This window comes from Medicago truncatula, chromosome 8 (genome assembly GCF_003473485.1).
Source record: "Medicago truncatula cultivar Jemalong A17 chromosome 8, MtrunA17r5.0-ANR, whole genome shotgun sequence".
Classification (NCBI taxonomy): Eukaryota; Viridiplantae; Streptophyta; class Magnoliopsida; order Fabales; family Fabaceae; genus Medicago; species Medicago truncatula.
This window is the reverse complement of record NC_053049.1, coordinates 29,212,469-29,237,914: the sequence shown is the minus strand read 5'-3', so window position 1 is coordinate 29,237,914 and position 25,446 is coordinate 29,212,469. Positions and strand designations below refer to the sequence as shown.

At 32.7% G+C, this 25,446-nt stretch overlaps 1 protein-coding gene across 1 annotated transcript; it reads left to right on the top strand.

Annotated features, from left to right (window-relative positions):
* The first annotated feature begins 19,933 nt into the window (after positions 1 to 19,933).
* LOC25501287 (probable alpha,alpha-trehalose-phosphate synthase [UDP-forming] 9) lies at positions 19,934 to 25,157 on the top strand. The gene is made up of 4 exons (XM_024773859.2): positions 19,934 to 20,090; positions 21,985 to 23,989; positions 24,073 to 24,346; positions 24,451 to 25,157. Exons 2-4 carry the CDS (start codon positions 22,020 to 22,022, stop codon positions 24,775 to 24,777), a joined length of 2,571 nt encoding a protein of 856 aa, XP_024629627.1. The 5' UTR covers positions 19,934 to 20,090; positions 21,985 to 22,019; the 3' UTR covers positions 24,778 to 25,157.
* Positions 25,158 to 25,446: the final 289 nt, after the last annotated feature.

Below are 25,446 nucleotides of genomic sequence, written 5' to 3'. Positions count from 1 at the left end.
TAAAGGTTTTAATTTGTTTCAAAGTTTTGTGATTTATTGAGTGTTTTTTCTTAATCCTCGAGTTTTGTAAAATAAAAAATGAATCATGTTGTGATACGTAGTTGAGCTAAGAGAGAAATAAAGTTTAAAAAATATTTATTTTAATCAAAATATAAATTCAGATTCTTTCAAAACAATTCGTTTTAACTTAAGTTCAACAATCACATGAACTCAAATTTTATGTTGATTGTTTGAGATGTTCTCTTTGCTTATATTGAGAAAATGTATGATAAAGATATATATATAAGTATAAAATGCAGAGTGATACTTGTAAATAAATTAATGAAAATCTAATAGAAAATTTACACTTGAAAATATTTGACCATATTATTATTATTTTTGTTGGTCATTTTAATACTTAAAATTATTCTTGGATAATAAGTGATAGAGGTATATTGAAATAAGGGTGGAAAATGAAAGACAAATTAGAAGGGCACAATTGGATGGTTGAATTGAGGGAAATGTGTTAGTTATTTTCTAGGGACACGACATGTGTAATTCACTGGTCTTCACCTAACCCCTTTGAAGGGACTAGCTATGGATATTGACGTGTATGCTAAGGTTTATGGAAAAGTAGAAGTGTGGCGAATTGACATATTACTTCATAAATAATGTTGATTTCATCATCATTATATTATACGTGTGAGCATAAAACAATACAAAAAAATGCATCTGATATTAATTAGTTATCGTTTGGCCTTTGCTTTATTAACTAAAAAAGAAAAAAAGAACGAGAACGATATAGGATAATATCACTTGAAGGAACAGTGGTGTGAGCTCAAACTTGGTTTTGTAGGATACCTCTATATCTTGTTGTCTTCTCGTTCCTTTGATTGTTTTATGATACTTGACTTGAGTTTTATCAAATTATTTTTAATTAGCTTTAATTTTAGGAATAAATCTTACGTATTCGTCAAAAAATACAAGGGAGTACCAATTATTCCCCATAAAATATCTTATACAATAATATAATGATATATGTATACACACACATACTATATAGATAAAATGAATACATTATTTTGAGATGGATTTTCACTGTCAATTATACTTTTAAATAAATTTGCATATAATAATATTATATTGTTTGTCGTTAAAAAATATTAAAAAAAAATTATATTATATTTGTTATATTGTTAGTTGATCGTACATGATCAGAAGATGATTGCTGATGTGGTGCTTTTCGGTTGATTTGTGTGGTTGTGTTGGCTAGAATGACGTGGAGATGTATACATGCAAATACTCCGACACTCAACTCAACATTGAGTTTTTAGAATGGGGGTTAAGATGGGAGAGAGAATCTAACCTTTGAGGATTGCTGAGAGTCCCCTCATATAGTAAGGAAATACAAGAGTCGTTGTAAGACACATGTAGGGCTCGATGGTTACGAATTCATGGAAATCGTAACTGTCGAGTGAGATTCTCATAAACGTGGGAAGAGACGTTACCCTTTTCAGGTTTGAATGGATCTTCTGACAGGCTACGAGCACCCCTCTCTCGCGGGGAGAGGTCGCAAGGGGGGGTGTGTTGCGAGTAAATTGCCCAAATGCGGAACTTGGGTCTTATTGGATTGGGTCTATGAAGTCTTATTGGATTGGGTCTATGAATATGGGTCTTATAGTGTTTTGCTCGATTCAGAACATTAGTGCTATTAAAAAAAGGGAAATGTTAACGAGTGCGCTCGGAGCACTCTTTAAGCACTTTAAATAGTAAGATTTTAATGAAAAATTATGCATTGAATGCATTTAATGAAAAGTTATGCATTGAATGCTTAAAGAGTGCCCGGGGCATTCGTTAACAAAACCCATATAGAAATTATGTATTGGAAATTGATGAAAAATGAGATGTTTAACTTTATGAAAGTCAAAAGGTTTAAGTTTTTAATAAAAAAAATTTATTTTTGACATCCTTAACCATTGCCTCTTAGGGCACAATGGTTAGCAAAACCCTTAAAAAAAATTAGCATGGTTTGTATATGAAAATGCAAAAATATTAATATTTATAATTTTAATCAAAACTAAAAGTTGATAAAAAATTATTAATCGAAATTTATACACATTATCGCAATAAAAAATATAGAGACATGATATATGAACACTGCTATAAAATAAATAATTAATTTTTCTGGAGAAATGGTTATTATTTGTGTGTCTTCCTTACCACCATGACCCTAAAAAAGAAAAAATAATTATGGAGTTGGTAGAGATGAGTTAGAGGATGGCTTGGAAGATACGTCTAGAACATTCCATTCTATGAAAACCAAGCAACGACTAATGGCAATGGCATTCCTCGTAATAATTTCACTCTCAAACATTTGTTGTGGATAAGCACAAACAAAGTGACACGATTCCCGAGAGGCCAAAATTAAATGGAACGAAGAGGCAATTTGATTTTGAACCCTCCTACCAATAAATAACTGTCCTTTCCGCGTAACCCGCAAACGGATAACTGGGCTCCACATTATCTTCTTTTTTTTATTTCTAACGTCGCTCTTCACGTGCTTTCCACACGCGTTATTTGTACTTTTAGCCACTTGTGGGTCCCGTTACAGTTGGCTTTGTTTATCTTTAACCACGTGGAATGCTTTGATGTGCGGGTGGGGTGGACTTTTATAAGATGAGGAAAATGGTAGCAGTCGACATTAGACCATCTTCAATGGGTAAGTTCCTCTCCATTTATAAATTTTTTCATTTGTTTCATTTAGAGAGATAAAGACACATAAAAAGTAAAAAATAATTAATGATGGTGGGACCCACTTAGTGATAGGACCCATCACTTATTTTTTGTGTCTATCTCTCTCCAAATTGCAACAAATGAAAAAATTTATAAATGGAGAGGATATTGACCCATCTCCAATGGTTTATACCATTCAACACCCATTTTTTTAATTCTCAACACTCCATATCATTTTCTCCCTTTTATTCAACATTCATTCAACTTTTACCCTCTTCAATGGTTTTTCATTCAACATTCTACCCCATCAATCGCTTCCTTGCAAACGTTTAGCGCTTTCATAAGCACCAATCCATTTATTTATTACTTTGCTCATATAATTAAAACGGTTTCGGCATGCAACTAGATCGCGGGGAGAATCGAATGAGCAATACTCATTACAATACTCAGCAATTTTACACCAATATGTTTCTCCTCTCTAGTTTCTCCCGACAATACTGTTTGTTCCATATTTAATTCATGCATTAATTAGAATCAAATTTTATTGAGTGTTCCATGTTGGTTCCTTACTTCTCTTGCTCTTAGGGTTGAATCTTCTGGAGTGACTTCATTAGCAACTGTCATGCCACCAGGAGTTATTTGTGTTCAAAATTCAAGATATTGAGATGCGCCAACACTGGGAATAATTTTTATTCTTCATTGGCATATAACCATTAAACGGGGGTGTTTGAGATGGATATCTTATCATAGATCCATAATATGGATGAAAGTTTGGAACAGAGGATGACTGGTTGAAATTTGGTGCAAAACCAAAATTAGGTACGTTTTGAGGACGTTGGTTGAAAAATTGATTTGGATTTGGATAATTGTTGGGATTTTCAAAGTTAAATGGGTAATTAGAAAAAATTTGGGTGTTGAAATGGTTATTATTGGGATCCATGTCACAAAAAATAAGATTAAAACTTCACTTAGTTTGCTAATAGAAATATAATAATAAGATGAAGATAGTGAAAAATTTGTTTTTTTTTTCTGTGTCCAAATCAAATGAACCAAGTCTCTATTTATAGAGAAAAAAAATCATGAATTTTGGTATTTTTTTTAAATTAATGTACAACGAAATAATTGAGATAATATTATTAAAATGATAAGAATTTGGACAACCAATTAAAACACGCCACGTGTCCCTATCTATCCAAAACTCGTTTTCTCTCTCCGCCTTCTGAACAGTCACGCGCCTTGTCGGCGCGTGTGATGCACGCGCCCGTTTTCAAGCAATAGCAGCACGCCGCGTGGCAACCGGGACATGATTCAATTGTGTTGAATGCATTCATCCTCTCTCTCATCCATCTCACCATTCAACATGCATTAAACACACCATTGGAGAAAAAAACCATGTTGAATGCTTCATTAAACAAACCATTGGACATGGTCTTAGGTTAACAGTCTCTTTTTGGATTGAGATAGAGAGAAAGAGGGACGAGAGAAATAGCTAAGAAACTATCAACTTCTTTTGTTTGGAACACGAGAGAAATAGGGGCGGGAGACTAAATTAGTGTGGGTCCTACACCTTTTTTTCTACTTCTCTAAGGGTGTGTTTGGTTCGGAAGAGAAGTTGAAAAGAGAGAAATAGGTAAGAGAGAGTTTGCGAAGAGAGAAAGTGATGAGAAATAGAGAAGATTTGATGTATTGTATGGTATAAGAGAAAGAAGAGAGAAATAGAAGAGAAAGAAATGTTATTATTTTTTAAAAGACAAAAATATCCTTGATAAGACAACATTCTAATTTATGATTAATTAAAAAACCAATGGCATAATAGACTTTTTTGTCTTCTTCCCTCTTTCTTCTCACTTTTGAAGAGAAACAAAAAAGGTATGGAGCCCACCAATTATTCTTCTCAATTTCTCTTCTTGCCAAACAAGATAAATCTCCAACTTCTCTTCACTTTCTCTCTTCTCTATCTCTCTCTCTCATCTATTTCTCTCATACCAAACAAAGGCTAACCTACGAAGAAAACATAGAGAAAGCTTCAATGATTCATTTTTCATTAATACCCCTGTTTATAATGTAGAGAAACTTCCTCTCTAATCTTTGGAATTTTCCTTTTTAGTGCCCAAAAAAATTATAGAATAAATCTTGCCTTGTGTATCTGTGAAAGAAGTCGATAGAAGACACAGGAGTAAGGACGGATGGGAAAGAAATTAACTTTGAATGGATCTTTCTAAGAAGCAAAAGGATTGATGAGAGAATGGTGACCATAATTACACACGTAAATAAACACTTGGCAAGAAAAATAATTTCCAAACAACAATATTAGACTGTTTTTTGAAGGAAAACAACAATATTAGATAAAAATCATATTATTTTTATAAAATTTAAAACAGTAAGTAATTATATATGCTAATATTCCATAATTTGCATTCCTTAACTTGCACTTTTAGACATTCTTTTAAACAGTATATTGTATATACGCATACACAATACTAATGAAATTAACCTAACTCCAAGCAGATTGGTTGCTAAAGTGAAATTTAATGTTGACAAATACTATATGATATTGAAAATTAAATTACTCCATTCGTCCCAAATTGTATGATGTTTTGGGCATTTCACATATATTAAGAAATGTAATTAATATTGTGTGGGAAAGAGATATTATGAATTGTTTTACAAAATTGTCCTTAATAAATGATATGGGAAAAATAAATGAAGGAATTGGAAAAAAAAAAAGTAATAAATAGTTAAGGATATAATAGAAAAAATAATATTAATGTTTCATTGGTATTGTAAAGCGACATATAATTTGAGACAAATATTTTTTCTAAAATGACATACAATTTAGGAGGGAGTACTAACTTAAAAAAGAAGTGGTGTTTAATCCCCCATGTGGTCCATCACAAATGCATCATATATATGCATGCATGTTTTTCATTTTTAATTTTTAACAGTAATTAACCAGTGCATGCATGTTAGCAGCATGGTAGTCCATCATTTTCTGATTATTAAGGTTTGATTATAAAATTGCTTTTTTTAGCCTAGAAGCAGGTACCGAGGTTGCTGGAGAGAAACTATAGAATAATGACATATACTAGTAATTTATTATAACACACACTGAAAACACGCTTTAAATATTCTTGAATTAAAAAAAAAATTAATTCATTCAAAAGTTTATTTCACCCTTTCACGATCAAAGAAAATGTGTTCAGATGGATTAGTTAAAAAAAAGGATAATCAAACAAAAAATGTTCATCCTTCAAAAAATATAAAAAATATAAAATGTTCAGATGTAAGTGAGTTGAATAAACGTGCAAGGGTAATGTAGGGAGGGGTAGTAAGGTAATAAAGTGGATAAATCATAAATGTGTTGGTGGAAGTGTTCAAATCATCAAATGGATAGGCTTATCCAAACAATAATAATTAATAGTGCATCCATTCTCATTCATTTTTTGGTTGACAAAAACCTAACTCTCATTCACCTAAACAAAAATAGTTCGGCTAATGAATGTTTCTTTTTTGTTAGTGACTAATGAATGTTCTTCTAGATAAACTTTTAGGGTTGTTAATTTAAAAATTAATCTTAAAAAATCATTAAAAATTGGCTTAATTAGTCCCCGAGTCCCTTAACTTATTTGTTTGTATCAAATTGGTCCCCTAAATATAATTTGTACCAAATTCGTCCTCTAAGTTTTGCTCCATTACCAGTTTCGGTCCTTTCTGTTAGTTTGGGTCAAAAAACGTTAAGTTATGTATATGTGGCATTTGACGTGGCAATTTAATTGGGTATGTGGCAAAGATGACTAACTACTATATATTGGAATGCAGAGATTGAAATTAGGGTTCATGTCACATTTTCTCCCCTCTTCTCTTCTTCTTCTCCAAAATCGGCCTACCCTCTTCTCTTCTTCTTCACCAAAATCGTAACCCACTTTCTTCTTCTTCTTCTCAATCGTTTCTGAGCAAATATGTCGGCCCATTCATCAAAAAGCCAAACACGACCATAGGTGCAGGACCATTCAAGAGGTTCAGTTGGATCTAGTCTGAGAAGGAGATCGAACAGGGAATGTTGGTGTGGAGAACAAGCTGTGATTCGAACAGTGGCTGATATGAGTAACCCCAACTGTGGGAATAACTTTTTGGGTTGTAAGAACTTTTCAACTTCTTTTCACCTTCCTTCGTGTTCTCTCTCTCTCTCAGTTCTCTCAAAGTTTCACTTTCTCTCTCAAAGTTTTTAGGAAATGAAGTGAAATGCCTTGTCACAAGCCAGCATGGACATAATTTAACGTTTTTTGACCCAAACTAACAGAAAGGACCGAAACTGGTAACAGAGCAAAACTTAGAGGACGAATTTGGTACAAATTATATTTAGGGGACCAATTTAGTACAAACAATTAAGTTAAGGGACTCTGGGACTAATTAAGCCTTAAAAATTAATCTTAAAAAAAAAAAAATCAAATGCTATAATTTTCAATTCAATGTATTTAATACACAAATTTTCATATAAAATTATCATTTAAAATCTTTAAAAAGTTCTTCAAAAGTACTCATTAACTTTTGAGATATGTTAACCAGCGTCCATGTGACATTTTTTAAGAACATTTAACAGCAAGTTTTTATAAAAATATGTATAATCAATACTTATTCTTTACGTATGTTAATTTATTGCTAGTTTTTTTAAAAGGGTAATGTTATCTAGTGCATCCGGGGCACTGGTTAAAGAACAATAAATGAACATAACTCCTTTGTTTCTCCTTAATTAAAGTTATAAATAAGTCAACTAATTAAAATAAGAAAAATGTGCATTCAATACTCTATTAAATTTCTTATTTTTTGATACAAGCATAAAATTTTGCACACATTTAATGATTTTGTATTTGATATTTTTTTTAAGAAGTTGTATTTGATATTTTCAATTTTATCTTTGGAATTGTTAATTATTTTAAACTTTATTTTAATTTAATATGTTGTTAATTATGCATAAGCTTTCTGTGAATTGGTTTGAAAGAAAAAAAATGATTCACAAAAAATTTACGGAAAGAAAAATTGGTTTGATTAAAATCCACAGGAAGAAAAAAAAAATTGTTAGAAAATGAAAAGGAGAGAAATGTAAATATGTAATGGAAAAGGAAATTTAATGGAGTATTAAATATAATTTTTTTTATTTTAATTAGTTGACTTATTTATCACTTTAATTAAAGTAAAAGAAATAAAATATATTATTGATTGCTCCTTAACCAGTGTTCCGAAGGCACCGATTAGCAACATCCTTTTTTAAATATTTACTGCAAATGAATAGTAAAAGTAAACTACAATAAATTTTCATAGAGATTTTTTCTAAGGGCATATACATTATATATTGTTTACATGTTTTTTAATATGACACATTTTTCGAGGTTGGGTAGTTCTTGTTTTGAACAGAAGGATATGGAATTTGAGGTTTTTGGTTTAATTCAAATGAAGGAGGAAAGATTAATATAACAATTAATTACTAATGTTATCAATAAAAAATATAACAATGACAATATTTTTAAATTAGGCTTATAAAATGGTATACCACATAATAATGGTTATATCTCGGAGGAAAAAAAAAAAACTTCAAAAGAGTGGCACTTTTTTTTTTAGGGGTGAGTCTTTTTTTTTTTTTTTTTTTTTGTTACAAAGCTAATCAAAACAAAACATACTATGGAGAAAGAAAAAAAAAAAAGACTACTTCCGAGGGAAGAAAGTCCCAATAGTGTCACGCTTTAGAAGATCAAGAAGGCCTTCTGGAGGAGAAGTATGAATAAGCAAATCCATATTAACATAAGCTCCTAAATTGGCCATGAAGTCTGCATGTAGGTTACCTTCTCTAAGAGTGTGGCAAACAATGATGTTGCTTTGAGAAATGAGCTATTTTATATCTTGAATAATAACAACATAAACATGAACAGTCATGAGAGGACCAAAATGATGAGGTTGATGCACGCAAGAGAGTCTGAATAGCAAACCAACTAATCGATACCCTTATCCTTGGCTAAGGTCGGACCATGATAGATAACAAGCAACTCATCATGCATAATGTCAGTTGATCCTAAAATGTAACCAAAAAAACCATATAAGAAGAAACTGACACCATTTTGAAGGACTGCCTCAAACCCGAATATGGTAGGTGGTTCATGACAACTTCCATCAACGTTAAGGATGGTACACTCATAATAATTATTATTCCATTTGACATAGCGGTCAGCTAAAACAACAATATCATTAGAGTAGAAGCTAGATTCGATAGTCGCAACCATACTATGGATGTTGAAAGAGAGAAGTTGGAGAGACCAGGTTTCACTGTTCAACACATCATATTTCGGTGCCTCCATGCCCACCAAATACCTTCTGAGAAAATGGTAGCCTTCGATCCCAAAGTCCCCTCTCTAAGCCAATCACGAACTGACATGATAGAGAAAACTTCTTGGTTAATGAATCTGAGATGCTGACAAATGGATTTATAATAGTTGCAATCCTTAACACAATGAAGAAAGGTTTCTTCTTGGATTCCACAACGAGAACAAATTGAGGAGGGGTCTAAGTTTCTATGGTGGAGCAAGGAAAGGGTAGGAGCAGTATTGTGACATGCCAACCAAAAAATGAATTTAAACTTCTCTGGGAATTTTAACTTCCTTATCCAAGAGCAAGAGGGTAAGGGATTGATGACATTAACCTGATCTGAACGAGAGAGTAGCCAGTTGTATCCACTCTTAGTAATGTAGGTGTCATTCTTGTTGTTTGACCAGATAAAAGTGTCCTCAACAAATCATTGAACTTTATGTGCATGTTATTGATGAAATCAATAGCCGGATAAGGGAGTTGAGATTAGAGAACCATGGTTGAGGTTCATCAGTGGAGAGCACATCTTTCACAATGAAATGCAAATCATTAATATCTATGTAGGGGACCCGGTACCTAAGTACCCGAGGGCGCTCCAAGGGCTGAACCAAAACGAGGAGGAGTCGGAACTAACACGCTAAGAATAATCGTCCTTAAGGGTATTTTTGCACGAATTATGGAAGACCAAGTATGAGACCCACTCGCTTGATCATTATCATGAAGGATATTAGGACCGGCTACATATAGATGGGATAGAAGATCAACCCAAAGTTTGTTGGAGGATTGTGGGGTGAGTTAGTGTCACTCTTTTGTTTCCAATGTAATTTTAATTGTTTATTTTTCTACTTGACATTATTTACACCACTTTCGAGTTATTATTCTCCCTCCATTTTATATTTAAAATTTAGACCTATTTTAGTTATGGAGAAAAATCTTAAAACTCATTTAGTCTTTTAAAAAGTTATTTTTAATCTTTGGGAAAAATAAACAGGCCAATTTAACTTCTACTTTCTTTACACTTTGTTTATTTAATGAAGAAAATATGGAAGAGTGAAATGAAAGTGAAAAAAAGATTATTATTTAGCAGTTCATGAAAAATAAAAACAACTTTTATTCTTCAAATGCAGTGTGTAAATGCATAAAAATATTCAATAATAGTTTTTTTCACATATTAGTACAATAAGTATATAATACATGTGATTAGCTTCTTTTATTTTATTTTTATCTATTAACATCAATTTTTTACTTATATATGATATGTAAATAAAAACAAATATTTCTAGTTTTTGTTTTCCAGTTGTTGATAAAATAATTTTTGTAATTCAATATTTTAGGTAAAGATGTGGGTTAAAAGTCTCATATTGTTTGAAAAAGTGGATGAACATTTTACAAGCGAGGAGACTCGTAAATTTGATGTCAAAAGATTTTAGGTAAAGATGTGGTGTCTATTTCTTATTTGTGTATTACAGTTAGAGGTGTCAAATAGGCCGGCCCGGCCCAGCCCAGGCCCGACTATAGAAATGGGCCCGCCCGCCCTGGCCCATTTATGATTGGGCCGTGAATTCTAGAGCCCGGCCCGGGTGGGCCATGGGCCAGCCCGGCCTGGCCCGTTTATGTTTTATTTTTAAAATTTATTCACTTTTTTTTTATGTATTTTCTTATGTATTAGTTACTCACCATTATTTTTTTGCTAAAATATGATTGGATGGACATAAAAATATAAATAATTTTTACATTAACATTAAATAATAATTAAACTCTAGATTATTCTTTCAATTAAATCAAATTAATAATTTATAAACTTTAAAATTTTAAAATTGTAAGCTAAATTCATCCATATTTATTAAATTTATTTATTTAAATATTTTTTTGTTAATAAATTTTAAATTAGTTGATATTTTTTTTAAAAAAATATGTTGTTTTTTAACAAAAATAAAATGAAATATGGGATAATGGGCCGGCCCAAAGTCCGGTGGGCCAGCCCGGCCCGACCCAACTTTTGTATGTCCCAAATGGGCTTGGGCCGAAAAAGCCTGAGTGCATTTTTTGGTTAGTTTTTTAGGTCTGGCCCGGCCCATGAGCCCGGCCCATCTTTGATAGCTCTAGTTGCAGTGAGCTTAATATGGATGACTCCTTGGACTCCCCTAGTTACCCAACAATGGTATCAGAACCGAGGTTCGACAAGGGTTCAACCAATTTTTTATGTCAAAATTCTTCATGGGAAATGTTGCTCATGCGGTGTATCCCATTGGTGCTTCCGACAACAACGGTATAAGTGCAAATGTGATTGGAGAGACACATTGCCTGAAAAAGTCGAGGTTGAACATTTTATAAATCAGAAAATTCATAAATCGAATGTGTTAATATTTTGAGTAAATATATCTTAATGCCTTAAGGTTATGAGTAAAAATATGGTGTGTACCCTATTTATGTGGTTGTTATAGACTCAATGTGAATGATCGTCTAAATACCTCTACTAATCCAATACTTATTGTTATTTTTTTTCTCTTCTAAAAAAAAGAGATATAATAGAATTAGAAAATAGTATGTTGCCAAGACTCTCAATATATACTTATTATAGATAAATAAATGTATTTATATTTATATTTAATTAATAAGTCTAAAAATGTACTATATTTAAGCAAACTTCAAGTGAAGATACTTAAAATTTACCCTCGTAGTAAAATCTTATCTATATTTTGGTACAAGTGGAGATGAGTCAGCATCGCATGCCCCACGACTCAAATATGTACCTCATTCCTCGTTTCAAGAGCTTTTGCAATAACGCGTATCTTGCTGTCATTTTACTTGCTACCAGCTCATGCATGCCTCATGTCTCATTATTTTATCCATCCCATTCTCATTTTCACATTCTTCTTTCCTTTTCACCCTTTTTCACTAATCAATAATCATGTCAAACTTTGTTAATTACTCGCTCCGTTCATTTTTAATTGTTATTTTTGAAAAAAAAATTATTTCTATTTAACTCTCACTTTTAAAGTTCAATGCAACATTAAATGTTGTTTTACCAATATTACCCTTAGATATTTATTGCGGAGAAAGAAACATATGAAATGAAATATTAAATTAATAAGGCTATTATAGTAAAAGTAAAAACAATTGTATCAAAAGTAGTAACACTTATTGATTGTCTTGGTTTGTGTAAAATGTCAAAAAGTGACAATTAAAAAGGAACGAAGGTAGTAATTTATAATTACTTGAAAGCTTAAATATGTCTTTCGTCCCTGCAAATATAGGTCATTTGAATTTTCGTCCATGAAGTTACTAATCCTTGCAATCTGCCCCCTACAAATATTAATCATTTGACTTTTGGTTCTAATTAAGTTTTTTTTGCTGAGGTGGGCTGTCATTAGCGATGTGGTGTCCATGTGCCAAGTGATGATTGGGCGAGGTGGTTTGCTTAAATAGGTCTTTCATCCTTGCAAATATAGGTCATTTGAATTTCGTCCCTGAAGTTCCTAATCAGATGTAATTAGGACCAAACGTCAAATGATTAATATTTGCAGGGACATATTGAAAGGATTAGTAATTTCAGGGACGAAAATTCAAATGATCTGATCTATATTTACAGGGACGAAAGACCTATTTAAGTTTTACTTGAATGACAATGTTAAAAAAAAAAAGATTTTATTTAGAGATTTAAAAAAATATGAATTTTTTATTTTTACTATCCATAAAAATCATTTAAAAAAAGATTAACTAGTTCATGTGTTATTTATCTCCTTGTTTTTGAAATAAAAAAGAATGGATTTTGAAAAAAGGTAACATTAATAGCTTTCATTTTAAAGTCAAAAATATTTTTTTGATTAAATATTTTTTTTTTTAAATTCTAAAAAAAAAATAGAGAAATACTAACAAGTGTCTTTTTTCTTTTTTAAGAAACTAAAATAAAATTTTATTACCAACTAAGTTTACTTCTCCCACACAAGGAATACAAGAGAGAAGCAAAGAGAAAAGTAAATTACATCAAATACCGGTTAAAACACCAAAAACAAAGCTAAGAAAAAGTTATAATTACAAGTATGGAAGAGGATTGAGCCAACACATGTTGTAACCAGAAGCAAAGTTGATGTGTTTCGCCTTTAGTCATCCTATAAGAATGCGCCTTAACTTTGTCAAGCAGGCGGTGAATGAAATCCTCTCTATTAGGAAGATTCTGGCATTTCATTCTTTCCAACTAATCTAAATAGTAGAAAACCAGATTAAATGGAAAAAACTCGTTTGGATTTCGAGAATCCTCCCAAGACACAAAATTGTATAAGATGTTATGAGATATTGTAAGGAGGTACATGACTAAGTCTAACCAGTCATAATAGTGATCCATGATGGACATTGTTGAAATGAAGAAAAAGATGAGTCGCATCCTCCAGATTGCTGCAATTTCCTAAACAAGATTTAGCAGTTGCCGGAATCACCACCCTCTTGCTTAAATTGTCTTTTGTTAGAAGACACTTTCGAAGAAGACATCACACAAAAATGTTAACTTTCAAAGGAGAACCACAAGGCCAGAAAATCATTATTATCATTTGTAGTCTGTTGTTGGTTTGTTGATAAATTGTAAGCACCATTGACTGTATATTTTTTTTAAGTATGTAAACTCCACAGCCACCTATTATTTACATCATCCTGCAAAACAATATAGAATTCAATAGATCACTAAACTCCCTCCGTTGATCCTCCTCTCAAGCTCATAACTTCCTACGCTAATTGTCTTGCTAAGAAGTTTAAAGTAGAAATTTTATCCTGAAATATGTGTATTCAACATATTGAAACATTAAAAATCAACTTTTTTTTATATGAAAATTATCCACTTGTTTTCATTTTTTTTTAAAACTTAACAAGTGCACTTAGAGGCCGGCCTTTTAAATTTAGATGCCCTGGGCGAATCAAAAGAGTAGTGCCTCTATAAAAAAAATCACAAAAAATTATAAGAATAAGAGAAATGAATGAAAAGACTATCATACATTTCATTTAGTGGAAATGAATCTTTAGTGACTATGAAACATATATCAATAAAAAAAAATAATAATTTTGTAGAAATAAATAAAACAATGAATCTTTAATATTCATTTAGTGAAAATAAAAAGCATACTAACAAGTCCACAATCATAGCTCAAATGGTAAAAAAAATATGGAAATTATTTGGCCGAACAATGTGATTAGGGTTTGAACATCGGCTCCTCTATTTTTTTCTTTTTTTTCTTGGTAGATAGACGAAATGGTAAAGCCATTATAAATTCACACACACAAGTGGAGGTACCGGGGTTCGAACCCCGGTCATGACATCCGGCCTAACAATTTCGGCATTTTACCAGTTGAGCTAGGACTTCTGGATCGACTCCTCTATTTATATTTGTGAGTATAACCTCTAAAAAAAATGTATACACGCACGACACGCATGCTTTTGGCAGACAAAGGATATATATTTCTAAACCGATTAATAAATTTAAAAGGAGGCTGGTGGAAGAAGGACTACAAGCACGTTGATGAATTTGACCAAAATTAGAAAATTATTTAAACAAGATAAGGTAGATATATATATATATATATATATATATTTTTTTTGAAGGAAAGATAAGGTAGATATATAGGAGGGACAAAACTTGTACATATATATTGAATAAAATAATGGTGTATAGTCTTAAATGGTAGTAATATTTATCCTCTAGGAACGAGGATGGTTCATTTTATACGAGTTATATGGTAGACCATATTTCAAAACTATTAGATTAAACAAATTTCCAAGATCTTATCATGGATTGTCGGTTGGGTTGAAAATAAGCTTGATGAAGTTAAAGCTTTAGATAAATAATAAGTTTGGCCAGTTTGAGAAATTCAAGCCTAAGTGAAGGTGACAATCCTAGTAACATGTTTATAGTTTTAGGGATTCTATGTTAATACTCAACAATGTACTATATAGTGTGACACATTGGGTTTGTTTAAATAGATCCTCACAATTCACATATGTTTTTAAGTAATCACGTATATTTTTAAGTCGCATATGTTATTTCAATGGGTGCACTCATTTGTATTTTCAGGGTGTTAGAGTGTCGAACTTAAATTACCGAAGTTGCTGTGTAAGGTAATCGACACAATGGATGCGTTCTTAAAGAACTCAAAACGAGTCCTATAAATTATCTCTTTTTCTTTATAATACTTTCTTCTTTCACTAATTTTTTTTAAATAACTTAGTTTTTAATCCTAAATATATGCTAAAAACCTTTTAAGGTTCCTATATAAAAAAAACTTCGTTCTCGTTATAGAGTTGGTCTTGGTATTTTCTCTCTCTCTTTCTCTTTCTGATAGAATATTAATGTTGTTATCTTCAAGGGCCATTTGACCCTATAGTATATCATGAGGAGCATATACTAGGAGTCCTTTCTTCTCTTAACTTGATTTTATATTTAAAAAATTAAGAAGGATAATAGTTTAAGGGTTTCCTTCAAAACAAAAACAAATAAAGTTAAGGGTTTGGTAGGTAGACGTTGATCTGCGAAAAAATATTTATTTTTCTCTAATCAATTGGAAAGAGCAACACGTTTTTTTGTGGAAATAAATACCTATATCAATATCAGAAGGGGTTGTTGAAAAGCATAGAACAATATATGGCTGTTGTGTTTGTTCAACAATAAGAAATTAGGAATTCTAACTATAAAAATCAATAGGATCGAATTTTTTAGTCGGTCATGGTAGGTCATGAAACTAACATATGGTCCCTAACAAAAATTAAACAACATACGGAACTACAATACATTTACTTATTTTGAAAGAAATTTATTTATATTTTTTTTGGACTAAATTACATTTTCGATCCCTTAACTATTTAGATAGTATTGATTTGGTCCTTTAATTAAAATTCGATTTATTGTGGTCCTTTAACTTCTCTTCGATACACATTTTGGTCATTTCCGTTAGTTTTAATTCAAAAACGTTTGAGTTTCTTCATCTTTTTCTCCTCTTTTTCATCTTCATATCATCTCCATCAACCTTCAACAACAAGAATCCCAGAAAAATTCCAGAAGAAAATGAAGAAAGCCTAACGTTTTTGAATTAAAACTAACGGAAAGGACCAAAATGTGTAACAGAGAGAAGGTAAGGGACCAAAATAAATTAAATTTTAAAAAAGGGACCAAAGCGATACTACCTAAATAGTTAAGAGACCAAAAATGCAATTTAACCAATTTTTTTGGATTAAATATGTTTTTAGTTCATACAAAATCATGAGTTATTAGGTTTAGTTTCTATAAACTTTTAATGATAATTTTAGTTCTCTATAACAAAATCATGAAACTTTTAATGGTAATTTTGTTGGCAGAGTACGCCATCTTATAGAAGATTGGCAAATCGAAAATACTCCACGAAGTATGAACAACCAACAACAAGTAACACACAATGATGCCACTTGGTTGCAGCAATTGGAGGCAAGTGACAACAATATGACAGAACCAAGTGCAATATTTGAAGGTGAGAAAAACACAAGAAGAGGGGGTTGAATTGTGTTTTCTTTTTCTCTCAATAAATACTTCTTCTGATAGTACTTCAGAAGCAGTTTGGAAATGCTTCTGATGTAATGATCAGAATCAGATATGCAGCGGAAAAGATCAAAGCAGAGAAAAGAAGAATAAGACACAAGCAGTTATCCTGGTTCCTTCCACAACACGGAAGTAGTCCAGTCCCCCTTGCACTTCCAAGGAGATTTCACTATAATCACAAAGATTACAAATGCTCAATACTCTCTAAGTATGAGACTTCTCAAAATGCTCAAGCACACAGGCAAGAGTCTTCCAATGCTCAAGCACTAAGCAAGAGTCTTCTGATCAAACAAAAATACAATGAAATAAGTTTGACTTGAACACTTGATATACAATCAGTGGTGTTCACAATACAATACGATACAGACTCTAGACTTTTGAATTTCTAAGATATATCAAATCAGTGCAGAAATTCAGTGTGCTTTGTAGAATCAAATTAACAGAGTTTTGGCGCTTTTTTAACTTGTATATCTCTATCTTCATTCTTAAAGTCTTCACTCCTTTATATAGAGGCGTGAAAGAGACGTTGAGATGATTAGCACGTCTAAGGAGTCGTTGAGTTCCTTTGATCATCCACCAGTAATCCTTTGTCTGATTTGGATGTAGTCCTTTGAAGAATTAGCTTCAAATTCATTTCCATCTTGAAGGAACATTTCTGCAGGCATGGCTGTTTTTCTTGTCTTGTAGCGTGGACAAAAACAGAGTAGTGGAGGTAGTGGTTGTACACTTGTACTTTGTCAACTCTGTTAACGAAGGACAAGTACTTAGTTTTCTCCAAATGACCGTTGATGTCTCCCTTTCAATTCTTCGTTCTTCTTAGACAAGGTTGAAATGTTAAACAGCTACTTTGAATCTTCAGTTTAAACTTATGGATCAATTGTAGCTTCTGGTGATGATTTCGCTTCTGATGAAAACCTTGCTTCTGATGAGCTTCTGCTTCTGATGACGTCATTACTTCAGAGGCACTTCAGCTTCAGAAGCACTTTAGCTTCAGACGCAGTTTTCTTCAGATGCTTCGAATTCCTTTGCTCTCCATTGTTCTTCCAAGACCTATTGAAATTACTTGACTTGCTTTTGGTCCTGTACACTTGAACAATTATTAGCAATAACCAATTGACAATTTTTAATACCTTGTTATCATCAAAACTCATTAAGGTTCATTGTGAAACACATTTTGTTCCAACAATATTGACGCCTCTTTTTCGAATGAGTTGAAGTGTACATGTATTGGCATGTGTTTGCCCGATGATGAGGGAACTTTTGTCGTAACAAAGACTACGAGTTTTTCTCCTTTATGCCCCATCAACGTGGAGGAAGCTTTGAGTTTGTTTCACGCCTTACAATGGCTAAAAGACATGCAGATGGATGATGTTGATTTTATGGGTTCAAAAACAACCAATGGTGCTTTTCATTCTAACCGGAATGACATTTTAGAATTCAGTCGCATTATTATAATTTTCAAACGTCTCTTTACTACTGAGTTTACAAACTCTCGAGTTGAATTTAACATGATGACAAATAAATGAGATAGTTATATCTTTACAAGATAAACCACATTATCAATTAGCCCCAACTTTTTTTTTTGATCCAGTAGCATAATGGCTAGAGCTCACTCAATTTAATCGTGGAGAAGTGGGGTATCCGTTCGAACCGCGGCCCCTGCATATAATATGCAATATATCTACCAACTGAGCTAAGCTTACGGGGATTTAGCCCCAACATTTACTTCGATATTCTCATGCTAGTATTAATTAAAATATATAAGTCCTCGTGAGCTTACCTCGGTTGGCAGGGACAGTGCATAAAATATGCAAGGTCCAGGGTTCGAACACCGACTACAAATTTTTTTTAAAACCATAAGCACATTTCCTAAAAAAAAAAAAAGTACTGTATCATCCATTGAGGATTTTTTTTTTTTTTTTGGTACTAACCAATAATGATATTTTCAACTTGTATTTTTCTCTCTCTCTCATTTTCACGATAAACTTTTCTTTCTAGATAAATTGTAAGATTGAAATAAAATATTCAACCACACTAATGATAAGGATGTGGATAAAGGGCAGGCCACTTTGACGCAGTTTTTTTTTTTTTTAATTCATGTAAAACACACGCACACAACCAATAAATTAAAATATTTTTAAAAGGAAACAATATATGTTTTTACAAAAATAAGAAACGAATAAATAAAACTCATAAAAGAATCAACCATGAAAGAGAATAAAATTAATGTAAATCAAACGTACACGGACAATAAATCAAAATATTCGCATCACCTACGTAATAACCGGAACCACTAAACCAAATAAATTATAACATTCTAAAAATAGTAACAGTATATATTTTTTTGTCGACAGTAAATGGAAACCATATAGAAGAAATTAAATAATCAAATCAAATAGTAAAACTAACATCATAAGCCATGAAAGTTAGGTTCATTTGGAAAGAAAGGAATTGGTTGATGGTGAATTCAACTCACTTAAACTTTTACATAACACACTAACATCAATATAAAAAAAAGTCTGTAAATATATTTTAGTCATTAGTCAAAAGAACAATGGTACGTTGACGTCGGGGTTCAAACCTCGAACTTTTTATCTTTTTACATTTAAAATCAATGATCTAATTACTATACTATTTGACCAAAAATGATAAACTCATTTGTGATGACGTGATGGTGTTTGATATATAGTCTTGGAGATCCTTTCGAGATGTCTCATATTTCGTTTTTTTAATTAATTTTCAATTCTATTCAAATATATATATAAACAATTATTTACCTTTGAATAGAAGGCAAGCGGCAAAATGTCGAAATTGCTAGGTCGGATGTCATGATCGGGGTTCGAACCCCAGTACCTCCACTTGTGTGTTTGAATTTATAATGGCTTTACCATTTCGACTATCTACAAAATAAAAAGGCAAGCGGACAATAAGCTGCGTCGCCAAATTTTTTTTTATGACGAAACTAATTTTCATAAACACAACATTCATGGATCTAAAAGATATGAAATTGCTATGCTTGATCTTTTAACTCTATTCGACTTCAATTTTGTTGTTCTAATTCATGCAAAGTTGACTAGTCAATCGATTTTATTTTTTTTAAAAACCATTAACAAAAATTGTAAAACCAGCAAAACTAAACCATGGTTAGAAAAAGAAACCATGGTAAATAAATAATTGTTAATTTAGAAAAAGTATGAAAGTTTTATCCAATCCAATCCAAATAATTAATATTATATGATTTAATTTAAAACTATATCCATTCTCCATAAGAGTGGCTTATTCTACATTGACCCTCAAAAATATATATATATAAATATATAAAAAACGAAAAATCTTGCAGTTGCCGTTCTCATTTTGTTCTTTTCAATCTCTCCGTAACTCAAATCTCTCTCTCTCTCTCTCTAAAACTTTCTCTCTCTTCACTACGCGTTTCACCTCACCGGAATCTCGCCGTCGCCGTTACCTTCGCCGGTAAGTTCAAACTCATACCTCTCTTCACTCACCACTTTTCACTGCTGAAGATTTTTCGTTTCTGATCCGTTTTTTGAATTCAATTGTTGTTGTTACTCATTTTCTAAACTTATTTGGCGTTTTTTCTTTGATTTTGTTATCAAATATTATTGATCGTTTCGTTTTTGCGTCGTTTTTCTGTGAGTACTAGTTGTGTTGTGTGAGTTTTGTTTCCAAATTGTTAAACGATATCGTCGTTTACTATATCAGTTTCGTAATGTCAATAATAGCTTCAATTTGTGTATTATGTACATTAATATGAATATTCAAGTCTTATTATGTTTAATTTGTCTGATTTTTTAATCGTGTTTGGATCTAACAGTTCCAAACCCAATAATTTTATTTACTATATTTTTTGATTAATTTTATTTATTTTGTTATAAGATTATTTTTGTACTGTTTTTGATGATTCCCATAAGTTTACACTTTGTGGGAAAAAAAAAATTGTGGAAATTATTAATTATTTTGGGTTGGGAAATAATAGGTTAAGATAATTGAAATTGGGAAAATTATAATTTGATTTTTGTTTAGATAAGTTTTTGTTGGGGTTGATTTGATGGGTTTTTTTCAGAAGAAAAAGGTGGTAGGGTATAATTCATAAATGTACTTGGATTGAAATTTTTGGACCATTATGTGTTTTTTTTGGATGTGGTGATTATATCATATTTGTTTGTATTTGAATAAAGGGTTTCTTTTTCTGTGGTTTTGTACATGTTATTATAAATTTGGAAAATGATGGCACATGAATTTGGATCTTGAAAGATTTTTTACATCCTTCTTGCTGGGAATTATACTTGCTTTGCTGTTTGACAACTGTTATGTGTTGGAATTAGAATCTGTCTGTAATAGTAGTTTAGAGTAAATCACATTATCTATCATGTTCAAAGTGAATGCATTAGTTGGTTTGTGTTTTCGGATAAACAATTTAGATCGAAGCAAAATGTCGTGAACAAGATTACCATTTCCCTGCATACATGGTCCACCACTAGTAAGATGTAAATTTTTTTGTGAATTTTGAATTTTTGTTTTCATGTTTAGTGTTAATATTAAATAGGTCTTCCTTTTACATGATATTCACATGATATTCATTTGGTATTGTGTTTTACTTTTTACCAAAAAATGATACAAAGTGTTGCTGTAAGTGTTTTACATTTCATGTGTAGTGTTTTACTTTCTACCAAAATGATACAAAGTGTTGCTGTAAGTGTTTTACTTTTTACATGATTTGTCTTCATCTAGTTGAAAAAATTATATCATTGACACGTATATGATTAAGTGTTGTTAGTGGTTCACTTTTTGGTTTTCTTTTTTGCCTTATTTTTGCTGATTCCAAGTAAAGTTACTTTGTTTAATTTTGGAAGCCTATAAAGAAATAAATGCTTGATAATTGTTTGTACAATGTGCACCAATTTTGTCTAGTTGTCAGCAATGATAATGAGCACAGTTAATGTTATCTAAATTCTTTCTCGAGATAAATCCACGCGTCTTAAGAGTTAGTATTCCTAGTTGACCTGTCGTCACTTATCCATATCATGCATCTTTCATCTATCATCACATCCTGGTGCTATTTGTTCGACAGTTCTCCATCTGAATTGCGTTGTTTATTATATTTGCACTGATAACATTTTGGTAATTAGTTTGATTAGCCAACAATATGAGAACCAAGCTAGTGAATATACCTGAAATGAATGAGTTATCACAAGGTTTATATAAAGCATATCCATGCATGTATTTGTTGATACCATATAAGATGTAGTATGTTAAATTTTTACGTGGAGTCCCATGATATATTATTCGTAGGATGCTTGTTGTAAATGTTGTGTTAATCTGTTTATTTATTTGTATGAATTGATAGAAAGAAGATTGTTGAAGAAGCAACGTTGACAAGTCATGACATCAAGATCGTATGCTAATCTTTTAGACTTAGCTGGTGGAGACTTGCTTGATATTCCTCACACCCCAAGAAGTCTTCCAAGGGTTATGACTGTTCCTGGGATTATTTCTGACCTTGACGGTGAATCAGATGTTAGCTCTTCTGGATGTCGGGAGCGGAAAATCATTGTGGCAAACATGTTGCCGCTGCAGGCTAAAAGAGATATTGATACTGCTAAATGGTGTTTCAGTTGGGATGAGGATTCAATTCTATTACAATTAAAAGATGGGTTTTCTTCTGATACTGAGGTAATCTATGTGGGTTCCCTCAAGGTTGAGATAGATGCTAGTGAGCAGGATGAAATTGCTCAGAGATTATTGGATGACTTTAATTGCGTGGCCACCTTTCTACCCCATGACCTGCAGAAAAAGTTCTATCTTGGTTTTTGTAAGCAGCAGCTCTGGCCTCTCTTCCATTATATGCTACCCATATGCTCAGATCATGGTGATCGCTTTGACCGAGTGCTTTGGCAGGCTTATGTTTCTGCAAACAAAATATTTGCAGACAAAGTCATGGAAGTGATTGATCCCGATGATGATTTTGTTTGGGTTCATGACTACCACTTGATGATTTTGCCTACTTTCTTAAGGAAACGATTTCATCGAGTTAAACTTGGGTTTTTTCTTCACAGTCCTTTCCCGTCATCTGAAATTTACCGGACTTTGCCAGTAAGGGATGAAATTCTCAAAGGATTGTTGAATTCGGATTTAATTGGTTTTCATACATTCGATTACGCACGTCACTTTCTTTCTTGCTGCAGTAGAATGCTAGGTCTGGACTATGAATCTAAGCGCGGACATATAGGACTTGATTACTTTGGCCGCACTATATTTATCAAAATTTTGCCGGTAGGAATTCACATGGGTAGGCTTGATTCTGTATTAAATCTTCCTTCTACATCCTCTAAGCTAAAAGAGATTCAGGAAGAGTTTAAGGATAAGAAAGTTATTCTTGGTGTGGACGACATGGATATTTTTAAGGGTATCAATCTGAAATTTCTAGCTGTGGAACAGCTGCTACAGCAGAACCCAAATTTGCAGGGTGAAGTTGTCCTAGTTCAAATTATAAATCCTGCGAGGGGTTCAGGGAAGGATGTTCAGGAAGCAAAGAAAGAAGCATATTTAATTGCCAAGAGGATCAATGACATTTATGGTTCAAAACATTATCAGCCAGTCATTATCATTGACCGCTCTGTTCCTCGTTTCGAGAAGAGTGCTTATTATGCTCTAGCAGACTGTTGCATTGTCAATGCTGTAAGGGATGGAATGAACCTAGTCCCATACAAATATATTGTCTGCAGACAGGGAACTGCAAAGCTGGATGAAGCTGTGGGCAGGCAAAGTGATTCTCCTCGCACAAGCATGCTTGTTGTGTCTGAGTTCATTGGTTGCTCACCTTCTCTGAGTGGGGCCATCAGGGTCAATCCCTGGGATATAGATGCAGTTGCCGATGCTATGAATTTAGCCCTCAATATGGGGGTTTCCGAGAAGAAGTTGCGCCATGAGAAACACTATCGATATGTTAGTACTCATGATGTGGCATATTGGGCACGCAGTTTTATGCAGGATTTGGAGAGAGCCTGCAAAGATCATTACACTAAAAGGTGCTGGGGAATTGGTCTGGGCTTGGGGTTCAGAGTTATTTCACTTTCTCATGGTTTTAGGAAGCTGTCCATTGACCATATTGTATCAGCATACAAAAGAACGAGTAGAAGGGCCATCTTTCTTGATTATGATGGCACTCTTGTACCACAATCTTATATTAATAAAACCCCCAGCCCTGAAGTCGTATCTGTGCTTAATTCTCTGTGTAATGATACCAAAAATATTGTGTTCATTGTTAGTGGAAGGGCAAGAGATTCTCTGAATGAATGGTTTACATCATGCAAACTGCTGGGACTTGCAGCTGAACATGGTTACTTTTTAAGGTATGTCTCCTTTGTTTCTTCCTCCTCTCCCCACCAAAAGAAAATAGAAAAAAATATAATACTAATATATTTTTTATTTGCAGGTGGAATAGCGACTCTGAATGGGAAACAAGTCATTTGTTTGCGGATCTTGATTGGAAACAGGTGGTGCTGCCGGTCATGCAGTCGTATACAGAAGCAACTGATGGATCTAATATTGAAGTCAAGGAAAGTGCTTTGGTGTGGCATCATCAAGATGCAGACCCTGATTTTGGCTCCTGCCAAGCCAAAGAATTGCTGGACCACTTGGAAAGTGTTCTTGCTAATGAACCAGCAATTGTTAAAAGAGGCCAACATATTGTTGAAGTTAAGCCACAGGTAGAGTTTTTCAAATTCCTTCACTGCATCTTCCTCTATATATGTTAAGTGAAACTCGTAAGCTTGAATTGTTTTAATTGATGCCATGAATTTTCTCTTTACAGGGAGTAACCAAAGGTTTGGTAGCTGAGAAGGTTCTCTTGAATATGGTTAATGCCGGTAATCCACCAGATTTCGTGATGTGCATTGGAGATGATAGGTCTGATGAAGACATGTTTGAAAGCATTTTGAGTACAGTCTCGTGCCCATCGTTACCATCAGCTCCCGAGATTTTTGCTTGCACTGTAGGTAGGAAGCCCAGCAAGGCAAAATATTTTCTTGATGACACCACCGATGTTGTAAAGTTGCTTGACGGCCTTGCTACCTCGACAAATCAAAAGCCCAAACATCTTGCCCAATTCCAGGTTTCTTTTGAGAGCACAGTTTCTTAGGCAGGCCAATACAGCATTGTTGGTTTGTTATGCGAGGGTTCTGATCCTGTGAATCAGAAATTTTTGGGCATTAATCTTTAACCTGACGAATAGTGCGACTTTGCTGGTGTGGATCAGATTCTTTCTGGGCTCCTGAATCGGTTTGCATGGCATCAGTATGGTTGACGTGTGGTTCGTGGATGAACTGACAGTTTTTTCTTGTACATGGTAACATCAATTGTTATATTTACTGGTGATTCATTGAGCATTGGTTTTGCTTTAAATTTATCGACCTGATTGATTGTTGCTTGTACTGAAAGAGCAGCACCGAAATTTCAAACATGTATAGTTACAGTATTTGGTTACATACATAATTCAATTATGGTTTGAAATCTCTTTAACTTGTGGTAATCCATGATGAGAAAAGTAATTATTTCTGGGCGTTTGAAGTTCTACTAGGGAAGTAACGTAATTCCTAACAAGCTATTGTCTAGGTATTTCCAAATAGTATATCTTGCTGCATAAGATCATATGCAATTGAATTGAGATAGAATTGTTTGACTCATTTTTAGTTTTCATTCCATACACCTTTACATTTAAGAACTTCAACATTACATCTGGGAAAAAATCAAATGAGTCTGACATATTTTTCCATATCGTTATAGTTTATTTTTGTTTCAATCTGTACTT